This window comes from Malus sylvestris, chromosome 2 (genome assembly GCF_916048215.2).
Source record: "Malus sylvestris chromosome 2, drMalSylv7.2, whole genome shotgun sequence".
NCBI classification, from domain to species: Eukaryota; Viridiplantae; Streptophyta; class Magnoliopsida; order Rosales; family Rosaceae; genus Malus; species Malus sylvestris.
The window spans coordinates 3,435,140-3,458,436 of record NC_062261.1 but is presented as its reverse complement, the minus strand read 5'-3'; the positions used below and the strand labels follow the sequence as shown (position 1 = coordinate 3,458,436).

The window sequence follows — 23,297 nt, the reverse complement described above, 5'->3', positions numbered from 1 at the left end:
AATGCACCATTGGCCCAATGAAGATTTCACACTAGAGATGCAGAGCTCGTATCAGCATCAACCTTAATTTTTTATTTTATTTTTTATTTTTTTGGAAACGCATCAACCTTAATTTACCCAGCTGAAATGAATTAAGTTCGAGCCAAAAGCGAATGCACTGCTTAGCATTACTTCACCTCCATGAGGTGAACTAATAACTTGCAATATTAGAAGGCGAGCACATACGCTACCATGTTTAAATCATATGACAATGTCATATGATTTGAGGCAAAAATTCTAGAATGGACCGGCTCATAGTTTGAACTACACATAGGTGAATAAAAAATTGAATGTGTTGTCAAAGATCATTCACTAAGCATCTAATGGCGCCTACTATTCTACCCTGGTTTTAAGATATTGCAACTGCAACAATTTAGGACGTACATAACAAAGCTTGGTTGACATCGTGACATCCGATACGTGATTAGCGTGTGATACTACCATCGGAATCCAAAAATAGGGGTGGGTTCGAAAAACCGAAAAAAAAAGGGACCGAAAACCGAACCCAAAAAAACAAAAAAAAGGAACCAAAACTGTTAAACCAAACCGAACCGAATCTAGTTTGGTTCGGTTCGATTTCTGGGATTTGGAAACCGAACCGAACCAAAGTTCTTCAAAACGACGTCGATGTCGTTCAGTCTGAAACCTTAAACATCTATCCCTCATCCCTGATCCCTCTGTATGTACTCTAGACCCTCTCCTTCCCAGCCTCCGCCGCTCCTCACACCCTCTCTCAACACGATCTACGACTTCCTCTTAGTCGCCGTCTCACTCTCAGTCTCTCACCCCCATGGATGTGAACACTGATATCTCGGTGAGTGATGTCCCTTAAGTTTTCAAAATAGGTTTACCATTTTAATAATTATTTTCCTTCTTTTGGTGGAACTCGTAGTTTTTTTCAACTTATATCATGGCTATTGAAACTCCGCCTATGTCTTACATGGCCGGTCCCAAGCCCGGATAAAGGAGGAGGGGGAGGGCGTCAGGTAGTCGACAGCCGGCACTCCATGATCACGTCGAATCCTTATGAAAATGAATCCAGAACAAAATCACGCTAAAGCTAGGGCGTCACCCGTAAGTGGCGCGCTGTGTGGCCCGAGCACAGTGATAAGTGAGCAAGGGTCGCTGTATCTCCATCGGCACCCGGATGCAGTGTTAAATGAGCAAGGGGGCCATAGAAACTTCTTTTCGAACGACTCCACTCAAAGTTGTTTGGGAGCATATGCTCCTATCAACTTTACCCGGGACACACAAAAGAAGTACTTTGATCCTATTAGACGGGGGAGGGTGAAGAAGCTAGGACAGAAGGGTAGAGTTCAAGAGAGCAAAATGCGTTTAGGAACGTGGAATATAGGAACCTTAACGGGAAAATCTATGGAAGTAGTGGAAGTTATGGTGAGGAGAAGGATAAATATTATGTGCCTACAAGAAACTAAGTGGGTTGGTAGTAAGGCAAAGGATCTAGAAAACTCAGGGTTTAAACTTTGGTATTCGGGCACAAATAGAACGAGAAACGGTGTTGGCATCATCGTGGACAAGACCTTGGTACAAGATGTTGTAGATGTCAAGAGGGTAGGAGATAGAATCATGGCAATCAAGATTGTAATAGGACAAGAACTTATCAATGTGATTAGTGCGTACGCACCTCAAGTAGGGTTGGATACGAGTTCGAAGGAGAAATTTTGGGAAGATCTTGGAGACTTGGTGCAAGGAATTGCTCAGACGGAGAAGTTATTTATAGGAGGAGATTTAAATGGACACGTGGGCAGGGAGACAGGCAACTATGGAGGTTTTCATGGTGGCCATGGTTTTGGGGAGAGAAACGAGGATGGGGAAGCTATCTTGGATTTTGCAATGGCATATGATCTCTTCTTAGCCAACACCTTCTTTAAGAAGAGAGAAGAACATGTGATCACCTACAAGAGTGGGTCGTCAAAAACACAAATAGATTTTCTTCTAATGAGGAAAGGGGATCGTATAACTTGTAAGGATTGCAAAGTTATACCAGGAGAGAGCGTGGCTAATCAACATCGCTTGTTGGTGATGGATGTACATATCAAAAGAGTAAGACAAAAGAACAAGACTTGGAAGTGCCCAAGGACTAGATGGTGGAATCTAAAAGAAGAAAAACAAGTCATTTTCAAAGAGAAGGTAATCACCCAATGTGTGTGGGATAGAGAGGGGGAAGCTAGCCAAATGTGGGATTCCATGGCTAGTTGTATCCGAAAAGTAGCAAAAGAGGTATTAGGAGAGTCCAAGGGCTTTGCCCCACACCAAAAGGAATCTTGGTGGTGGAATGAGGAGGTACAAACAAAGGTGAAGGCTAAGAAGGAATGTTGTAAAGCCTTATACAAGGAGAGGACCGATGAAAATGGTGAAAGGTATAGAAAAGCGAAGCAAGAGGCGAAGAAAGCTGTCAGAGAAGCTAAGTTAGCGGCTTACGACGATATGTATAAACGACTAGATACCAAAGAAGGAGAGTTGGATATCTATAAACTATCTAGAGCAAGGGAAAAGAAGACAAGGGACCTAAACCAAGTGAGGTGCATCAAGGATGAGGATGGAAAGGTTCTTGCTACAGAGAACGCGGTTAAAGACAGATGGAGAGGTTATTTTCATAATCTTTTCAATGAAGGACATGAAATGAGTGCTTCTTTAGGGGAGTTGAGTAACTCAGAAGAGTGTAGAAACTACTCTTTTTATCGTCGAATCCGGAAGGAAGAAGTGGTTGTAGCTTTGAAGAAGATGAAGCATAAAAAAGCAATAGGCCCAGACGATATACCAATCGAAGTGTGGAAACTTTTGGGAGAGACAGGTATAACATGGCTCACTGACCTTTTCAATAGGATTTTGAAAACGAAGAAGATGCCAAATGAGTGGCGAACGAGCACTTTGGTGCCTATCTACAAGAATAAGGGCGACGTACAAAATTGCATGAACTATAGGGGTATTAAGCTAATGAGTCATACAATGAAGCTCTGGGAGAGAGTCATTGAGCATAGATTGAGGCAAGAGACACGGGTTTCGGACAACCAATTCGGGTTCATGCCAGGGCGCTCAACCATGGAGGCAATCTATCTCTTACGAAGATTGATGGAAAGATATAGAGATGGGAAAAAGGATTTACACATGGTCTTTATAGATTTGGAAAAAGCGTATGATAGGGTCCCAAGAGACATTCTTTGGAGGATTTTAGAGAAGAAAGGAGTACGAGTAGCATATATCCAAGCTATAAAGGATATCTATGAAGGAGCAAAGACTGCCGTAAGAACTCATGAAGGACAAACCGAAAGCTTTCCCATAACTGTAGGATTACATCAAGGCTCATCCTTAAGTCCTTACCTTTTTGCGTTGGTAATGGATGAGTTAACAAGACATATTCAAGATGATATTCCTTGGTGTATGCTTTTCGCAGACGATATAGTGTTGATAGATGAAACTCAGGAAGGGGTAAATGCAAAGCTTAACCTTTGGAGAGAAGTGTTGGAATCTAAAGGTCTTCGCCTAAGCCGATCAAAGACAGAATATATGGAGTGCAAGTTCAGTGCAAATGGAGGCCAAAACGAGTTAGGGGTGAGAATCGGAGATCAAGAAATACCAAAGAGCGACCGTTTTCGTTACCTAGGATCTATCTTGCAAAAGAACGGAGAATTAGATGGAGATCTCAACCATAGAATACAAGCTGGATGGATGAAGTGGAAGAGTGCATCCGGCGTGTTATGTGACCGCCGTATGCCACTGAAGCTTAAGGGAAAATTTTATAGGACGGCAATAAGGCCGGCGATGCTGTATGGCACAGAATGTTGGGCGGTGAAACATCAACACGTACACAAAATGGGTGTAGCGGAGATGAGGATGCTTCGTTGGATGTGTGGGCACACAAGAAAGGATAAGATTAGGAATGAGGATATCCGGGGTAAAGTAGGAGTAGCCGAAATTGAAGGAAAGATGAGAGAAAATCGGTTACGGTGGTTTGGACATGTGCAAAGAAGGCCTACTGACGCTCCGATTAGAAGATGCGACGATGGGACAGAGGTTCAGGGCCGAAGGGGTAGAGGAAGACCTAGGAAAACTTTGGAAGAGACTCTAAGAAAAGACTTAGAGTACTTGGATCTAACGAAGGACATGACACAGGATCGAGCACAATGGCGTTCTAAGATTCATATAGCCGATCCCACTCAGTGACTTGGATTTTCCAAGTCTCCAACCGAGAAGTTTTCCTCACTCGGAAAATTAAGGGAACACTACCCCAACCTACATGCTCCACTCAGAAAGCTTCAACATACAAGCTTCAACAAAAGAAAATTCAAAGAACTTAGCGAAGAAGGCTTTGGTGTATTTAACACAATACGTTGAAATGAAGGAAAGCTTATTTATTGATATCCCCGATAAGCTACAAATATGTACATATACATGAGTCAAAATAAACACACAAGAGGGAGCCTTCACAAAGGTTGCTTAGGAGAAGTCTCAGCAGTCGGTAGAGCCCCAGAAAGAGAAGGCACCGGAGGGGGATCATTTGGAGCCTCAGTACTGGACAGAACCCTAGAAGGAGGAGGCATCAGAGGTTGATCATTTGGAGCTTCATTACGCGGTACAGCCCCAGAAGACGAAGGCAATAAATGCCTTTGGAACAAACCTACAAATCTTTGATGATCAAGTAAAACCTGACCATCAGTTTCCTTCATCTGGTCAAGCTTCCTCTTCATGTTTGTAGCATAGTCATGTGCGAGCCGGTGCAACTGTTTATTCTCATGCTTGAGCCCTCTAATCTCCTGTTTGAGACTCATCACTTCAGCCGCCAATGATTCAACTTGGCGGGTTCGAGCAAATAGGCGTTGGGCCATATTAGACACAGAACCTGCACACTGAACACTGAGAGCCAGCGAATCCTTAACAGCTAACTCATCAGACCGTTTGGAAAGTAGTCTGTTATCTTTGGGAGTGAGAAGGTTCCTGGCCACCACCGCAGCGGTCATATCATTCTTCATCACGGAATCCCCAACGGTAAGAGGACCAGTAGGGGAGACGAAGGATGGGCGCCATATGTTGTCTGGAGAAGGCGGGGCTGCCTCTTCAACAAGGTTCAAGTCAAAACGACGGTCGGAGGGGCCAGACATTTTCAAAGGTGTTGAAGAGAGAAGAGGTCGGACAAATCAAGATCTTAGAAGTGCAAGAATGAAGCTTCTACTGGTGGAGATTCAAGTGTGCTTTGGAACTTAATGTCAGCCCTTATAAAAATCTGCACTCGACGGAGCTTCAGAAATCGAAGAGGCGCCTGCTCAGAAATCGAAGAGGCGTTTGCTTTCTCAAAAGCTGGGCTGCTTAGAGATCACGAGGGTTGATCTCAGAAATCTAAGAGGCGTTTGCTTTCTCAAAAGTTGGGCTGCTCAAAGACCACGAAGGCTGGTCTCAGAAATTGAAGAGGCGCTCGCTTTCTCAAAAGCTGGGCTGCTCAGAGACCACGAGGGCCGATCTCAGAAATCGAAGAGGCACCTACTTTTCTAGCCTTGTCAGCACCTGTCACACGCACACTCAGCTTTGCAGAAATTATGGGCATTCTGTCGAAGACTTCTGGTGAAGTATAAAGCACATGAATCTTACTGTTCAATCACCCACTTCCCACACGCAACAATAGCTCATGGGTACCACAGATAACTTTGCCAAAGTTCTCTGCCAAAGTTGAGCACGTGAAGCTTGCAGCTCCCACTACATCGCTCTGACCAAGAAAGGTAAAAGAATAGCAAAGAAACAACACTAACAAAGTTTAGACACATAAATTTTGAAGGTCTAGCTACCATATTATTACCCACAAGGGTAAAGGAACAGTACCACTGCTGGATAATTGGAAACTCCCTGTGTGTCAACCTCTGTGCTTCGTGGCAAGGTAGACTAGCAAACATGCCCAACCTTTACTCACATTCGAGAAAACACTCCCAACAAGATTGCTTGCTCCAAAATCGAAGAGGCACCGTCCTCCGAATCTCGAGAGCCAGACTCCCAACATGACTACTTTCTCAAAATCGAAGAGAGGGTAAAGGAACAGTACCATTGCTGGATAATTGGAAAGTCCCTGTGTATCAACCTTTGTGCTTCGTGGCAAGGTAGACTAGCAAACATGCCCAACCTTTACTCACATTCGAGACAACACTCCCAACAAGATTACTTGCTCCAAAATCGAAGAGGCACCGCCCTCCGAATCTCGAGAGCCAGACTCCCAACATGATTACTTCCTCAAAAATCGAAGAGACACTGCTCTCCGAATCTCGAGAGCCAGACCCCCAGCATGATTGCTTTCTCAAAAATCGAAGAGGCATCGTTCTCCGAATCTCGAGAGCCAGATACCACAGACCACTTTTTCAAAGTGCTCTGACAGAGTTAAAACATGTGAAACTGACAGCTCCCACTACCGTGCTATGACCAAGCAGGGTAAAGGAATAGCATTACTACTTGTTAGGGAGACTCCTATATATGTCAACCTCCATCCCCAACGGACAGGCAGACCTGCAAAAATGCTCAACCCTTCATCATATCTGAGAGGGCACTCCCAACGAAGCCTTTCGAAATATTCAGCTTTCTTTCCCCCCGATAATACCTCTGCAAACAAGCTATACTAGAGCAAGAATATCTCATATCATCAGGGTTAAAAGCAAGAGTATCCCATATCATGCTTTTTCCCTGTCTTTTCCTTTGGCCTTGTTTTTACCTGCAAGACAAGGAGAAAGAGAGCAATCAGTCAGCACTTGGAATCAAGCTTCCAGCCAAGAACTGACTGCCTGGAACCCCTTACCTGATTACTTACCTGGCATTGCTCTCGAGTACTCATCTTCAACATCTTATGTTTCCAGGGAAGATTCTGCATCTGCTTGAGGAACAGATAGGGCAAGTGCGAAGGATACAAGGAAGCATGTGGAGACAAGCGTAACAGCACACGTGCCGATACATCCATTACTCTGTCAAAAGCAAAAGTATCCCATATCAGCAGGGTGGAACGTACTCTAGATTTGATGGACTTGTTTTGACCCTCAAATTCTTCAGTCGGCCTTATACTCTGGAGGAAACCAGAAAACCCTCCAGCTCAGTTCAAGAATAAGCCTGGGGAAAGTTACTTCTTCAAAAGCAAAAGTATCTCATATCATCTCTTCTCATTTTTCTTCTCTTTATCCTTCATGCTGCTGCAAGATGGGGAGAAGGTGAACAATCAGTCGGAGCTCTGATTGCTTACCTTGTCTGTCACCTCTTTCAGCAGACCCCCTAGCTCGGCGACTTGGGGGACTCCTACTACATGGTTTGTATCGCGCTTGACCAAGCCTGAAACTACAAGTAAGCTTCAAGTGAAATTGATACATTACCTTGTGCATCTCCACCAGTTAAAGATACCACCCCTGGATGGAGGAAGAGTACTTCCAGAGAAGATGCCACATCTACCTATGAGACAGATAAGGCAAGTCAAGACGACTCCACACTCCGATACTTAGAAGTTTCGTGATTACGAGATCATTCTCCCACAATATTTCTTAATGTCATTTGTACTAAATCATTCACTTGTACTCACTAAAGGAGAGCTTGAACCTATGTACTTGTGTAAACCCTTCACAATTAATAAGAACTCTTCTATTCCGTGGACGTAGCCAATATGGGTGAACCACGTACATCTTGTGTTTGCTTTCCTATCTCTATCCATTTATATACTTATCCACACTAATGACCGGAGCAATCTAGCGAAGATCACAAAAAGCGACCGTTTTCGCTACCTAGGATCTATCTTGCAAGAGAACGGAGAATTAGATGGAGATCTCAACCATAGAATACGAGCTGGATGGATGAAGTGTTAGAATGCATCCGGCGTGTTGTGTGACCGTCGTAGGCCACTGAAGCTCAAGGGAAAATTTTATAGGACGGCAATAAGGCCAGCGATGTTGTATGGCACAGAATGTTGGGCGGTGAAGCATCAACACGTACACAAAATGGGTGTAGCGGAGATGAGGATGCTTCGTGGGATGTGTGGGCACACGAGAAAGGATAAGATTGGGAATGAGGATATCCGAGGTAAAGTAGGAGTAGCCGAAATTGTAGGAAAGATGAGAGAAAATCGGCTCCGGTGATTTGGACATGTGCAAAGAAGGCCGAATGACGCTCCGGTTCGAAGATGTGACTACGGGACAGAGGTTCAGGGCCGAAGGGGTAGAGGAAGACCTAGGAAAACTTTGGAAGAGACTCTAAGAAAAGACTTAGAGTACTTGGATCTAACGGAGGACATGACACAAAACCGAGCGCAATGGCGTTCTAGGATTCATATAGCCGACCCCACTTAGTGGGAAAAGGCTTTGTTGTTGTTGTTGTTGTTGTTGTATATCATGGCTATTGGCCAATATATGCTGCACTTTACATAGATTTTCAACCTCTATTGCATATGGCTCTCATTGACCCTAAAAATGATAACTCTTGTGCTAAATCTACTAAGCATGACGAGTTGGGAAGTGTAGTACTTGGTTTTCCTTTGTAGTCCGTGTAAAGGCTTTGTTGTTAGATGTCGTATACCAAAGAGGGAGGTCAGGTGTGGAGAGTTGCCTCTTTTTTATTGTGCATGCAGTTGGGTAGTCAAACTTATATGGGGCTTACACCTTCTGCATGAACTGGGCCTTCTTTTTGTGTGTAAAATAATGGCATGATTATTGACAATTTGACATACCAGATGATAAAACTCATTTTTCTTAACTTTTTTTTTTTTTGCAGGATGATTCTTGGGAGGTTTGGAATTCATTTCGTCTGCTATGTGAACATCAGAGTCAGTTATCAGTTGCTCTTGATGTTTTGTAAGTGTAACAATGACCATTTTCTTATAACTCGTGTAATTTGTGTTTATGTGTTTTGATTGTGCCTGAAGTAATTTTCATTTTATTTTAATCTGAACAACTTTCTTTTTTCCTCAGGAGTTCACTACCTTCTGTAAACTCTCTTGGACGCTGGTTTGGGGAATCTGTTAGAGCAGCCATATTCAGTACTGATGTAATTATATGCTAATTGGTGTATTAGGGAAACCTTAAGTTGATTACTTGTTGGTTCAATTGTTCATTGCCAGTGCCTTCTAACAAATGTCCGAGGCTATCCATGTCTGTCAAAGCGCCACCAGAATCTTGTTCATGGGTTTTTCAATCCTTCTATGCAGGTATTTACGAAGAAGTTATCAACGGTAATTCTATGTTCCGTTGGAGTTTGTTTTCCATTTCTGTGATTTTAGTTAAGTGAAATATTTCTTTAAAGTTTTATTTTAGGCGTGGAAGACTTGAATTGTGATGTTTATTTTAGGTGTGGAAGACTTGAAGTGTGATGTTTATTTTAAATTTGGACTTTTTGAAGACTTAAACTTCGATGTTTATTTTAAGTTTGGACTTTAGATTTTAGAAGACTTGATTGATGATTCTAGTTGAACTTTAAACGTTTATTTTCATTGTCTTTGATTCTAGTTGGAATGCTTATGTTGGAGATGTTAAAATTTCAATTTTCAATTTTTTTTCATTTTTTTGAAAAGAAAAAAAAAACCGAAACCTAACCGGAAAAAACCGAACCCAAAAGAACCAAAAAAAATGAACCAATTCGAACCAAAATTTCGGTTCGGTTTCAGTTTTAGCAAAAAACCGAACCGTTTTGAACCAAACCCAATCCTATCCAAGAGCGTAAAAGTATTTCTGCACCACCACGAGTCTATGATCAAGTAGCGATTAGAGCCTAAAATTTGTAAATTGATGAAAAAAACTAATTAGTTGCTACTTGACTTCTCAAAAAAACTACAACAACAAAGTATTATCTTACTAAATGAGATCGAATGTATGAATAATAGACACTACTTGACTTCTATAAAAAAAAATAAAAAAAAAAAGATAACCACTTGCTAAGAAATCCAGCTGTGTAATAGGATTACATTAGTTAATTAGATCCAATAAGATTTGGGGTCATTACTTACATATATAATTATATCATATTTTACACGGGAAGATTATTATTTATTATGATTTATTATGTAATTATAGCAGACCGATAGCATCTGCAGTTTCGTACTTGTTTCTTTCCTCTTTCCCCAGACCGGCCGGGACCCAGTCGTTTGACAGAGGAACGGTTGACTTGGCTTTGGTATTTCAGCATCATCGGTTCGGCAATACAAATACAATCACTACCATGTTTTCAGTTGTGATTTGAAGCTCTGCAGTGCCATAACGGTGGATACCGCCATGACAGCCCACGGAGCCTCCTCTTCATCCTCCTCCAAAGTCAAAACTTTGGAATTACGACGTGTTCTTGAGCTTCAGTGGTGTAGACACACGCAATGGCTTCACGGGCCACCTACACGCAACATTAACAGACAGGGGATACCAGGCTTATACCGATGAGGACGATCTAAAAAGAGGGGAAGAAATAAAAGAGGAACTCTTCCGGGCAATCGAAGAGTCAAGCATCTGTATCATTGTCTTCTCAATGAGGTATGCGGATTCGAGTTGGTGTCTTGACGAGCTGGTGAAGATCATGGATCGCAGATCCAAACTGGGGCGACATGTTTTACCAATATTCTATCATGTGGATCCTTCACATGTCAGGAAGCAGGAAGCATTTCAGAAGCACGAATAGGGTATTGGAGAAGAAAAAGATGACAAGAAACGTAAAGCTAAACAAGAAAGGGTAAAGCAGTGGAGGGAGGCTCTTACAGAAGTTGCAAATTTGTTTGGCCACCATCTTCAAATCACAGATAATGGGTAATCATTCACCTGCTTTTCAAGATTCAGGTTGTATTACTCTAACTAACATGCTTAATTAATACACCTTAATCTCTCATATAAAACCTAAACAGTAATTAGAGTTTAATTAATACACCTAACTTTTATATATCAAATCAATGAATGACTGGGTTTCTTTCTATTTTTTGAACAATCGACTGTGTTTCTCATATTCAGCTGCTTTTTAAGAATTGAAACATTTGTGTGAATGACTTTGTTAGTACCATATTATATTGGGCCTCGTTACTTGGGATTCCAGACATTGAGCCCATGATCTATGTAAAAGGGGAGGAGCCCTTAGTTTATAAAAGGGACTTCTCACCCTCACAATCCTGAAGCTCTCACCCTCACAATCCTCTCACAAACAAGAGAAACACTCTCAAATTCTCTCTTTCTCTGGAAGGACTCCCCCTCACACTTGTAATCCATACATTCATACAGAGAAATACAATCAACATCAGTGTGGACGTAGCTCAAACATTGGGGTGAATCACAATACATCTTGTGTTCTTTACTTTCTTGCAAATTCACGGTCTGATTTATGTTGTTCCAAGACCCATCCGGTTTTGTGCATAAACATTTGGCGCCGTCTGTGGGAAACGACACGAAAAGTTATGTCAGTTCTCTTTCATTTTTTTCATCTCCACCGTGAATCTGCAAAGCCCAAATGATGCAAACCCAAGAAGAAAGATTTGGAAATTGAGGCAAATGTTTACAATGCTGCCGCCCAGCTCGAGGCAATCCTTCTCCTTAAACACCTCCTCAAGGCCACGTCACTGAAATCACAATCCAATCCATTCCTCTAGAACTTCCACTACCTTCCAATCTCTCTTCCTTTCCCTCCCTCCAAAAAACTCATCATTTCGAGCGCTAATCTCACCGGAACCATCCCTTCCGACATCGGCGACTACACTGAGCTGCAAGTCATCGACCTCAGCTCAAACTCTCTGTTAACCGGGTCAATCCCACCGGAGCTCGGGAAGCTCACCGGCCTTGAAGTACTGAGAGCAGAAGGGAACAAGTACATTGGTGGGAAAATCCCGGAAGAGATCGGAGGCTGCTGCAATTTGACTGTCTTAGGGTTGGTAGACACCCAAGTTTCAGGCTTTGCCTGCCTCATTGGGAAAGCTTAGCAATCTCCAAACCCTGTCTATTTACACCACAATGATCTCTGGTGAAATCCCACCTGAAATAGGTAACTGCTATAAGCTTGTAAGCTTGTTTCTTTACGAAAATAGCCTCTCCGGTTCGATCCCGTGTGAGCTCGGGAAGCTTAAGAAGCTGCAGCAGTTGCTGCTATGGCAAAATGGTCTTTTTGGTGCAATCCTATAAGAGATTAGGAACTGTAGCAGCTTGAGAATGATTGATTTTTCTCTAAATTCTTTGTCTGGAATTATACCCTTATCGTTAGGAGGGTTGTCGAATCTTGAGGAGTTTATGATACAAAGGCGCCGAATCCCAGACACCTCCAGCTTTCCCAAATCTCCGCCCAAGCTCCGACGTCGACGATTGTCGCCGGCGACTTCGGCGATTTGGAGGACGTAAGGCTCCTGGATTCGTATGAGAATTCAGATGGAGTTGAAGCGAGGATGAAGAGTTTTCAAGTCAGAGTCTTTGGCATGACGTGTGCTGCTTGCTCGAATTCTGTGGAATGTGCTCTGTACATCGAATTTCGTCGAAGATGCTTTGCACATTGTCTTCACTTTTGGCTAGAGGATGGGCTAAACGTGGGTCTTGCACGTGGATCTTGCAAGTGAAGGCATGCTTTTCACCAGAGGATGGGCTAAACGTGGGTCTTGCACGTGGGTCTTGCAAGTGAATGCGTGCTTTTCACCAGAGGATGGGCTAAACGTGTGCTATACTATGATGTTGTTGAGAGAATATTTCAGAAAAAGAAAAAGTGAAGAAATGAGCAGAGAAGGAGGGGAGAGATCAAGAAAAGCAAGTGGGTGGTGTCAAAAAGGCTGTCCAAGCAGCTGTCACTTTAGAGAAATGAATATTGCCCTTAATCATGTCATCAAGCGACATATCCAAAGTAGAAAGCAGAAAGAAAAGCAGAAAGTAAAAGAAGATAAAAAGAAGCAGACATAATTGCGGTGGTGATGGCATGCAGAAAAGGGAATTATGGGCATGACCCATTGAGCAGAGGGTCGGATTTATTTTTTAATGATGTGATTTATTTTTCTTATCTTTCGGAGACATCTGTATAACCGCATTAGAGGGTAATAAAAAAAAATAAAAAAAACAGCAAGCCCAATATAATGGGCTGGAATGTTATGTGGAGGGCGAAGGCCCATATGCCCAAAAGAGTCAGGCCCTCTATTATCACCAACCAGGTGATCAAAGTACATCCAGTACTACAAAAAATTATTCGGCAGTCTGCCTCTATTATCACCAACCAGGTGATCAAAAGTACATCCAATACTACAAAAAATTATTCGGCAACATGCCGCTATTATCACCAACCAGGTGATCAAAAGTACGTCTAGTACTTCAAAATTATTCGACAGCCTGCCTCTATTATCACCAACCAGGTGATCAAAAGTACGTCCACTACTACAAAAAATTATTCGGCAACATGCCGCTATTATCACCAACCAGGTGATCAAAAGTACGTCCAGTACTTCAAAATTATTCGGCAGCCTACCGCTATTATCACCAACCAGGTGATCAAAAGTATGTCCAGTATTACAAAAAATTATTCGGCAACCTGCTGCTATTATCACCAATCAGGTGATCAAAAGTACGTCGAGTACTCCAAAATTATTCGGCAGCCTGCTGCTATTATCACCAACTAGGTGATCAAAAGTACGTCCAGTACTCCAAAATTATACATGAGCATCACTCATGTCAATCATACATAAACATTCATGAGCATCACTCATGTCAATCATACATAAACATTCATGAACATCACTCATGCCAACATTCATGAACATCACTTATGTCAACATTCATGAGCATCACTCATGTCAACATCCATGAGCATCACTCATGTCAATCAACATAAACATTCATGAGCATCACTCATGTCAATCAGCTTTGAAAGCTTCATTTACAGAGCTCCAGCTTCGAAAGCTTCATTTACAAGAGCTCCAGCTTCGAAAGCTTCATTTACAAAGCTTCGACTTCAAGGCTTCATTTACAAAAGCTCCAGCTTCAAAACTTCACTTTCAAAAGTTTCACCTACAAAGCTTTAGTGCATGGTATACAAAGACCACCTCCGAACAACCGCCACTCCGGCCCATACATGGATCCAATTTGAAGTCTCCAGCCAACATACTCTATTGACTGAAGACTTGGGGGACTACACTATGTACCATATATTGGACTTCCGCAACTGGGCCTCATGAAAAATATTTGGGGGACTTAGCCCATTATTTATGTACTGAGAAGCGAACCCTTATTCTATAAAAGGGACTCCCTCACTTTCATTAGAGAGCACCCATTATTCATGTATTGAGAAGCGAATCCTTATTTTATAAAAGGGACTTATTCACTTTCATTAGATAGAGACTCTTAGCCCATCACTTATGTATTGAGGAGCAAACCTTTATTCTATAAAAGGGACTCCCTCACCTTCATTAGAGAGCATCGCCGCCTGCTGAGCAGCCACCTCGCTACGAGCATCACTCCTAACCCATCACTTATGTATTGATGAACGAGCCCTTATTCTATAAAAGGGACTCCTTCACCATCATTAGAGAGCATCGCCGCCTGTTGAGCAACCGCCTCGCCTTAAGCATCAACTCTAGTCCATCATTTATGTATTGAGGAACGAGCATTTATTCTATAAAAGGGACTCCCTCACCTTCAACGCCACAAGCCGAGCCAACCAAGGCAACATAAGCCACAAGTTGAGCAACCTCGCAACATGTGCTACTTCTAGTTTAGTATCATTTCACATTGAACATCGCCTCATATCGAGTATCAGTTCTAGACGACATCTAGTTACTTCGGCCCACACATGGACTGAATTTCAAGTCTCCAGCCAAAAGACTCTCTTGACTGAAGACTTGGGGGACTACTGTTAGTACCATATTATATTGGGGCTCGTTACTTGGGATTCCAGACATTGAGCCCATGATCTATGTAAAAGGGGAGGAGCCCTTAGTTTATAAAAGGGACTCCTCACCCTCACAATCCTGAAGCTCTCACCCTCACAATCCTCTCACAAATAGAAAAACACTCTCATATTCTCTCTTTCTCTGGGGGACTCCCCCTCACACTTGTAATCCATACATTCATACAGAGAAATACAATCAACATCAGTGTGGACGTAGCCCAAACATTGGGGTGAACCACGATACATCTTGTGTTCTTTACTTTCTTGCAGATTCACGGTCGGATTTACGTTGTTCCAAGACCCCTCCGGTTTTGTGCATCAACATTTGGCGCCATCTGTGGGAAACGACACGAAAAGTTATGTCGGTTCTCTTTAATTTTTTTCACCTCCACCGTGAATCTGCAAAATCTGCAAAACCCAAATGATGCAAACCCGAGAAGAAAGGTTTGGAAATTGAGGCAAATGTTTACAATGCTGCCGCCCAGCTCGAGGCAATCCTTCTCCTTAGACACCTCCTCAAGGCCACGTCACTGAAATCACAATCCAATCTCTGCTTCAGCTTTTTCCTTGATTTCAACTTATTCTCACAGCAGCTTCCAAAATAAACTCTTATTTTTTAGTTTACCAAACACCTAAAACCCTCACAGCTTTTTTTCATGGATGCTTTTTTTTTAAGCACCTCACTCCCAAACCACCCCTTAATCCAGTATGGGACAAACCTATGAAGGAAAATATGCATGATTTGGACCTTGCGCATTTACGTCCTTCTTTGTCTGGGACAAACCTATGGGTTAATCCAGCTCGGTTCTATGATCATGATCCTCTCGGCCTTGCGCATTTACGTCCTTCTTTGTCTGTTGATACTCTTCCTGCAGGCGGTCGTATTGTGCCTCGCTTGCGACAGACTCATTCGCTTCAACCTCACTCTCAGCCTCAAACTCGTCATGAGAATCTCCCAGTACTCATCCAGCCACGGGGTCCGGCGGTCAGTGACAGAAGAGAGCAGATATCTGACTCAAAGGGCGCATATGATCCGAGTAGTAATCAAATTATGAGTAGTACAGAAGAACAACTAGCAGTAGCAGTGCATGATCATGATCTTCTCGGCCTTGCGCATTTACATCTTTCCTCGTCTCTTGATACTCCTCATTCAGGCCGTCATATCCAGCGTCGTTCACGACAGTTTCACTCTCATCCTCGATCATGTCCTCAGAATTTACCAGTACTTCTCAAGCGGCAACCACATGGTCCGGCGGTCAGTGACAGTAGAGAGCAGATATCCGACTCAATGGGAGCATATGATCCGAGTAGTAATCAAATTATGAGTAGTACAGAAGAACAACTAGCAGTAGCTGTGCATGATCATGATCCTCTCGGCCTTGCGCATTTACGTCTTTCCTTGTCTCTTGATACTCCTCATGCAGGCTGTCATATCCAGCGTCGTTCACGACAGCCTCACTCTCACCCTCGATCATGTCCTCAGAATCTACCAGTACTTCTCCAGCGGCACCCACATGGTCCAGTGGTCAGCGACAGTGGAGAGCAGATATCCAACTCAGTGGACGATGATCTTCTTGCACGCCTTTGCAAATCCTTTGCATGTCTTTCTTTGTCACCTGATCATTCATCTACTTTCTCAACCTACATTCAGCCCGACGCCTGACTCTGTTGGCCTTTACCATTTGGAGAGAGTGAAAGACTCAGAGTTGAAAATATGTACTTGCTAAGCAACTAGTCCCCTTCTTCTCCTGATTTTTCTGGTACATTGAAGAGAACATGGGTTAATCTAGTAGGGAACAAACCTATGAAGGAAAACCTGCATGATTTGGACCCACATCCAGCTCGGTTCTATGATGAGAATTACTACACATGACTAAAATGGAAAAAGGCAAAAATTTTGAAGTGAAAACATCATTTGTCTGGATTAAGTCACACCCAGATCGGTTCTATGGTGAGGCACGATCAAGGCAGTGATGCACCGTCATCATCAAGGGTGATGCATCGTCATCATCGTCATCACTATCTGAATTTCTGAACTACAGATCACCACCGGCTTCATCATCAGCAAGTCGATATTTCATACTTCTCTCAGATTCATATGATTTTTTCGGTAAGTAATTGTTTTGAAGTTTAAAGATATATTGCATCTAGAAACATTTCAACATTACAAAAAACGATATAAGACACGCATCCGATGATTTGAGAAGTACCACTCAAATTCGTAGAAATACTTGCCCTACCTCCACCACATAGTCGAGGAATTTACTTTTGAGGTGAGAAAAATAATGATAGCCTCAAGTTGCCAGTCAATATTTCTACACCGTTTTAATTAATCTGAGCACTATTTTTATGTACAGAAATTCACTATTTGCACGTGTATGGTATTACTAGACCAGAAATTATGCAATTACCTCCTCAATCAATCCTTCTACAACCAGTTTCTCTCTGTCATTCACTACTTGCCTCGGCTTCATCTCTCGAAAATCCGTTCAACCCAAATCCCATGTCCTGTTCGCCACTCCTCTGCACATTATGTCCCTCTCAAACATCAAATACAGACTGTCCGCAAGAAGCCTTTCACCGGCAAGCTTGCTGTAATTTCTCAGATTGTCGGTTCCGCTACAAACTTCCTCCACCAACTTGTCTAGAGTTATGCAAATTCTTGACTTGCCTTGACATGCTAGTAGCAGAAGATTGACTGTTTGCGTTCATGAACGCTTTTGTACTCAATGAGCTCGTTTGCACAATCTATACATGGAAAGATGTCTTTAAGATTGTAGGGCTGTTCATGTTAATACATTTTGCCATCCTCTGCTCTCCGACTCACGTATCCTGAAGCTTCTTCTGCAATTTTGGTTTCTATTTCTTGTTTAGGGCTTAGTGGTGCGGAATCACATACAGAACTTTCGAAATTACTGCAATGTAAAACTAATATAAAATTAACATATATGAATTCAAAACTAAAATCGACTTACATGAATATACTAATCTGAAATCAACATATATGAATATAAAACTAGTCTGAAATTTTGGGTAACTGAAAAGAAAGATGGTGTTCATAAACTGGAGCATGCAGGCTCCCCAAATGGTCGAAATCGCATGCGAATACTAGAGCAGAAACTATAAACTGGATAATGTTGTGGAACTGATGACTGAACTATCTTCTTCCTGATCGCATTGAGGTTACCTAGCTAATGTGTTCATCTAGACATTTTAAGTTGTCAGAACTCAGAAAAACGTTATGCTTTATGATTTTGTAGTTTAAGCATTTCTTTAGCTAGTTTTGCTTATGAATAGCTTTCTTGTCAATGCACCTCCTCATTAAAAGCACTAGCGAGCAAGAAAACAGATGTGGTAACACCCAATGTTTTCTTGTCAGTGCACGTTCTCATTTTACTAGCGTAACCATACTTAATAGTCGACACTGGACATTATATATTCAAGTTACTTGTAATTCAAGAAGGCCATACCTCTACTCTGAGATACATAGGCATCTGTTTCTTCTTCCTTAGGGTTTTCGTCTCAAGACCAGCTTTGATTGGGAAGAGCCACTTTTATCGTCCATAATAATTCTCTTCTCACTTTCTTCACACACAACATATTTGGTCTGCATAAAAACAACATTACTACATTAGTTTCTAAAATTTAGATTTGTATGCTGAAAAAAAATTAGAAATTTTCTGAAAAGATTTAGAGGCAAGGAGGACTCGCAACTGATTTAGTTACTTTAGGCTTTTTGTCTGGATTTTTCCTTAAGTGATTTCTTTTCCGCTCAGTTGAGTTACGCGCTACGTTCTGAGATAAGCGTTTCGAGATTGTGATTGTTGCAGTACTTGGTTGCCAAGATATTGAATTCTTTGTGATGTTTGATTCAGATTCATGCTTTCTTGCCTTTGCAGAGGTCAATTTACCTTGATCTTGAGGCTTCAACACATTTATAGATTTCACTATATCTTTCTCTGGTGAATTCCTACAAACCGAGGTCACCTTTTGGATCTTATCAACCTTCTTGTCATTTGCCTCCTTTTTATGTGGTTTGAGATCTGCAGGATGAGAAGCTTTCAACTTTCTCGAAGCCTTTTCTTTCGTCTTGGCCTGTCTTTCTTCAGCCTCTTTTTGGTGTAGAAGGTTTCCTCTCCTCGAACCAATGGTGCATGAGGCTCTCCAATTCTGAAACAGGAAGAGTCCTTATAATATTAATGGGAGGGCTATCATTAGTGAATATTTTCGTGGAACCGGAGTGATTGGAATGACAAAAATCAAGCCTATGCTCTTTCACAGAACTGCCTTTCAAAAATCCCTTAAATTGCATCGTTTCGAGAACTTCCCCCAAGGTCCTCTTTTCGTGATCAACGTTTTGAGCTAAAGTTTTAGGTCTCTGCTGACTTGAAACAGTCTACTCACCTTCCTTGAGCAGTTTCTTCAAAGCGGCCTGCAAAGGTCTCAAGGGGTGATATTCGATTCCCATGAACTTGGTACTCAGACTCGGCCCTCTCCCCACCTTTTGTGAAGCAGCTGTTGTTGCAATGGCGGAGTCACTGGTGGTATGAAACATATAACTCTGGCTTGAGCTGGTGGAGGGAGTATCTGAGCACGAATCCATTATCTTCGAGGGCAAAAGTAAAACCCTGTTCGACAGATTCTGTATTTTCCACCAGTTTCTGACTCACAAGGTTGTCTCTGATCACCTTCTTAAGCTCTTCATTTCCACTCCTCGAAAAACCATCTGCAGAATGCCTCCTTTTTTCAAATTCCGTCACAGAATTGTGTTTTTGTTCAAGTGAGACATTTACTGTGAAGCTTCCTGCAACTTGCCAAGCATGACAAGAGAACCCTGCAAAAGCACATTAAAGCTTTTGTGCTAAGCAACAGTCCACAACAAGAAAATTTAATACTTCATGCTAAAGATTTCACAGAACAACAATATCGATGCTTCAAGCCCTAATTGCACAAAAAAGAACTGAATTATGCAAGAACAGAGACATAAATTGAACATGAAAACAGAGAATGAACCATAGAAATTTGTTGAAACTCAAGAGCATCTTTTTTCCAATGAAAAAGAATAATTTGTTCAACTCCCCAGATTACTGACTAATGACTTGCAAAACTCACGAGCATATTGTTCCCTGGTGACACTTATGTACATTGTATAGGAATGGACTTCTTGCGGATTTGGTGGCATTTTTCTAAATGGAATTTATGAAATTCCTGAGTGTTTCGAGTTTGTAGAGGGCAAGGAAGTTGATTTCGATATTCCTCAAAGTAATGGTCGTGATTTTAAAGGTTTAACTCTGTGGTTGCTTTACTCGTCAAACAAAAAAGATGCACATCCTCTAGGCATTACTGTTATACATTATACCAAGCGTAGTGCTTTGGACACCGGGATAACATGGGCCTCAATACCAACATCCAGGGAATCACTTGACTACAATTACCCCGGCAGGGACAGTTATCGAATAATAAGCTCAATTTGCAAAGTGCAGACAAGGTTGATATTTGTGTTGACACTGCAGATGATTTCGTGAGAGTAAAGAAAATAGGGGTTAATATAGTATGGGACAAATTTATGAAGGAAAATACACATGATTCGTATCTTCCTTTGTATCGTTTTGACCCACATCCAGATTGGTTATCTGATGAGGCATGAGCAAGCGAGCATGCATCAGGTCACCCAGTAATCATATGAGTAGTACTAAAGATGAAGGTGTACAATTAGCGGTACTGTGTTCCTTTTTTCTAATTATTTAGAAATATAATAATATTGTGGAGAATATTATATTACGTGCATGTGAGGACGGAAATGTTGTGTTTCGTTTGCCGCTAATTAAACAAGGGGAGGATTAATTAATGCTAATCTCTCTTTGTTTCTCAATTTATATTGTGTATTGATGTTCGATGAAATGTCTCTTCTAATGATAGGATGCCAGCAATTTTGGCCTGCAAGTTGGTGTTCTTTTGTGGCAATGCAATATTGAGATAAGGGAGTTGTTGAATCTCTACTATTTATACATACCCACTTCTTAATTAGGATTGTAATTTGGATGATGTTTTAAATTATTCAACCCTAATATTGGATTCCTAAGAGCAGATTGGGATGAGTAGAGCTGAACTTAAACTATAAAATGATAAAATCATATTTAAAGGAGATGTCAAATCTATAGTGAAATTATTAACGTTAATAAAATACAATTGAATGAATTCAGATCCTCAACAGATTTAGTAGTTTGTGGCCGACGGATTGCGTAATCTAAACTGTTTAAGAGAGGGAGAGAAAGATTTGAACCCTTGATTTTTGTGAGGTGAGCTAGTAAGATCGACTAATGAGGGCCGTAAGATTTGAAATGATTGGTTCAGATTACTCAATCAGTTAGCTCCAAATTGCGAGATCTGAAAAGGATTTCGATTCCAATTGAATTTGGCTTTAACTGAAATGTTTTAGTCATGTGAAATAGTGGCTTCACTTTGTGTTTTCAAATTTGACAATACTTTTTTATTTTGTCGCTTTTTAAAACACCATGCCCACCTATTTCTACAATTAAAGTTAAAGTGGAGCTCAACGTATACACATAAATAACTTTTACATATCATCTTATTGGAGATTGCATGAGTACATGGACAAAGGGAAGCAAAAAATGAATGAACTTATGTAAGTTGGTTTTGGTTAAGAAATGATTGAGTTACCAAGTTTTGAAAATTGCCCAAAGAGTTTTTAATGGAAAGATCAAAATAATGGATGGTGGACAATCTCAGGGACCATTTCTATTGATTTTCAATCTTATGGACCATTTATATTGATCATGCAAATATCATGGACTATTTTGTATAATAACCTTTTCAAATATTTTGTTTTTATTTAATTAATTATTATTTTAATTGGGTGAGGATTACTAAGGAATTGAGGAAACTCGGGTAATGGTCTCTCAATATTAACCTAAAAAATATGGGATCATCGGTTATTTAACTCATCAAATCATATAGTTATGATCATTTTCATCAATTCTGTCATAATTTCTGTTAAAATGAGTCACGTTGAAAGAACTAGTACTACAATGGCGTTAAAATTTAAAGATTATTGCTCCAATTGGATTAAAGTTAAAAGACGTATAAATTAAAGGATTATTGATACAATTTTTACATTTGGTACTTTCATATTTGCTTTTTGATACAATCTTTAGTGCGCGATATGTGATTCATTTGAACGGAAGTTTTACAGTAATTGACGAAAATGACATTTTTTCAATTATTTAGAAATATAATTATAATATTGTGGAGATTATTATATTATTACGCGCATGTGAAGACTTCAAGGAAATCTTGTGTTTTGTTTACCGCTAATTAAAAAAATGGGAGGATAAATTAATGTTTAATCAATATCTCTTTGTTTCTGAATTTATACTGTGTATTGATGTTTGATGAGATGTCTCGTTCAATGATAGGATGCCACAGCAATTTTGGCCTGCAATTTAGTGTTCTTCTGTGGCAATGCAATATTTAGATAAGAGAGGTGTTGAATCTCTACTATTTATGCATACCCACTTCTTAATTAGGAGTGTAATTTGGATGATCATTTAAATTATTCAACCCAAGTATTGGATTCCTAAAAGCTGGATTGGGATGAGGAAAGTTGGGCTTAAACTAAAAAATGATAACGGTTTCTTTAAAGGAGATGTCAAATCTATAATGACAACATTAACATTAATAAAATACAATTGAATGAATTCAAATCCTCTACAGAGTTAGTAGTTCAGGGCTGACGGATTGCGTAATCTAGACTATTTAAGAGAGGGAAAGAGATATTATAACCTTTGATTTTTATGAGGTGAGCTGGTAAGATCGACTAATGTGGGCCGTAACTGGTTGCTTGCACTGGTCTCTAGTTTTATATACCTTTCTTCCCTCGTTTCTGAGTTTGAATTCCTCTCTTAGTCAATTTGAAATGGAAAAAAAAAAAGATTAAAAAAAAACATGTTTAGAAATGAGGCCGAAAATAAAAGGCCAGAAAAGAGAAAGCCTAGAAAGGATAGGATTTTGGACATGAAAACGCACAATTGGCCCAATGAAGATTTCATATTAGAGATGCAGAGTTCGTATCAGCATCAACCTTAATATACACAGCTGAAATGAAATTGCTCGAAGCTACAGTTTGGTACGTTTGTCGGAAAGTATTGGTAGGTTTGCTCTATAGTTGGGTACGTTTATTCGAATTTATTAATAAGTTTGTTGGAAGTTATTGGATACATCCTTAGAGTATCGCCAAAGAAAGTTTATTGTCATTTTCTACTGTTATATGTTTACGTAGCAGTTTTGAAATGTTTTTTTTTATAGGAAATTTTTTGACATAAGATGCTTTTATTGTTACTTTTTTGAAATAGTACATTAACAATAGTATATATTTCTAGTGTGGCTAGTGGGTTCATTATAAT

General features: G+C 40.8%; 1 protein-coding gene, 1 long non-coding RNA gene and 2 pseudogenes across 4 annotated transcripts in view; 2 read left to right on the top strand and 2 right to left on the bottom strand.

The window, feature by feature from the left end:
• The window catches only part of LOC126594070 (disease resistance protein RPV1-like), an 89,679-nt pseudogene extending 71,400 nt beyond the window's left edge, over positions 1–18,279 (top strand).
• The window catches only part of LOC126594247 (uncharacterized), a 57,597-nt gene that overhangs the window by 17,888 nt on the left and 16,412 nt on the right, over positions 1–23,297 (bottom strand). Inside the window, exon 1 of one of the 2 annotated variants that reach the window (XM_050260491.1) lies at positions 4,707–5,159. The exons of the other annotated variant lie outside the window; for it this stretch is intronic. Within the exon in view, the coding sequence (XP_050116448.1) occupies positions 4,707–5,159 (453 nt within the window). Of the gene's footprint in view, positions 1–4,706; positions 5,160–23,297 lie in introns of those variants that run through there. 2 annotated transcript variants of the gene reach the window in all.
• On the top strand, positions 828–9,096 carry LOC126594329 (uncharacterized). 2 transcript variants are annotated; one of them, XR_007613213.1, is made up of 3 exons: positions 828–853; positions 8,776–8,855; positions 8,973–9,096. It is a non-coding gene; the product is annotated as an uncharacterized LOC126594329 (long non-coding RNA). The 2 variants fall into 2 exon arrangements; XR_007613212.1 differs by having other exon boundaries at positions 828–871; positions 8,570–8,855.
• Positions 17,274–20,056, bottom strand: LOC126587957 (uncharacterized; annotated as a pseudogene).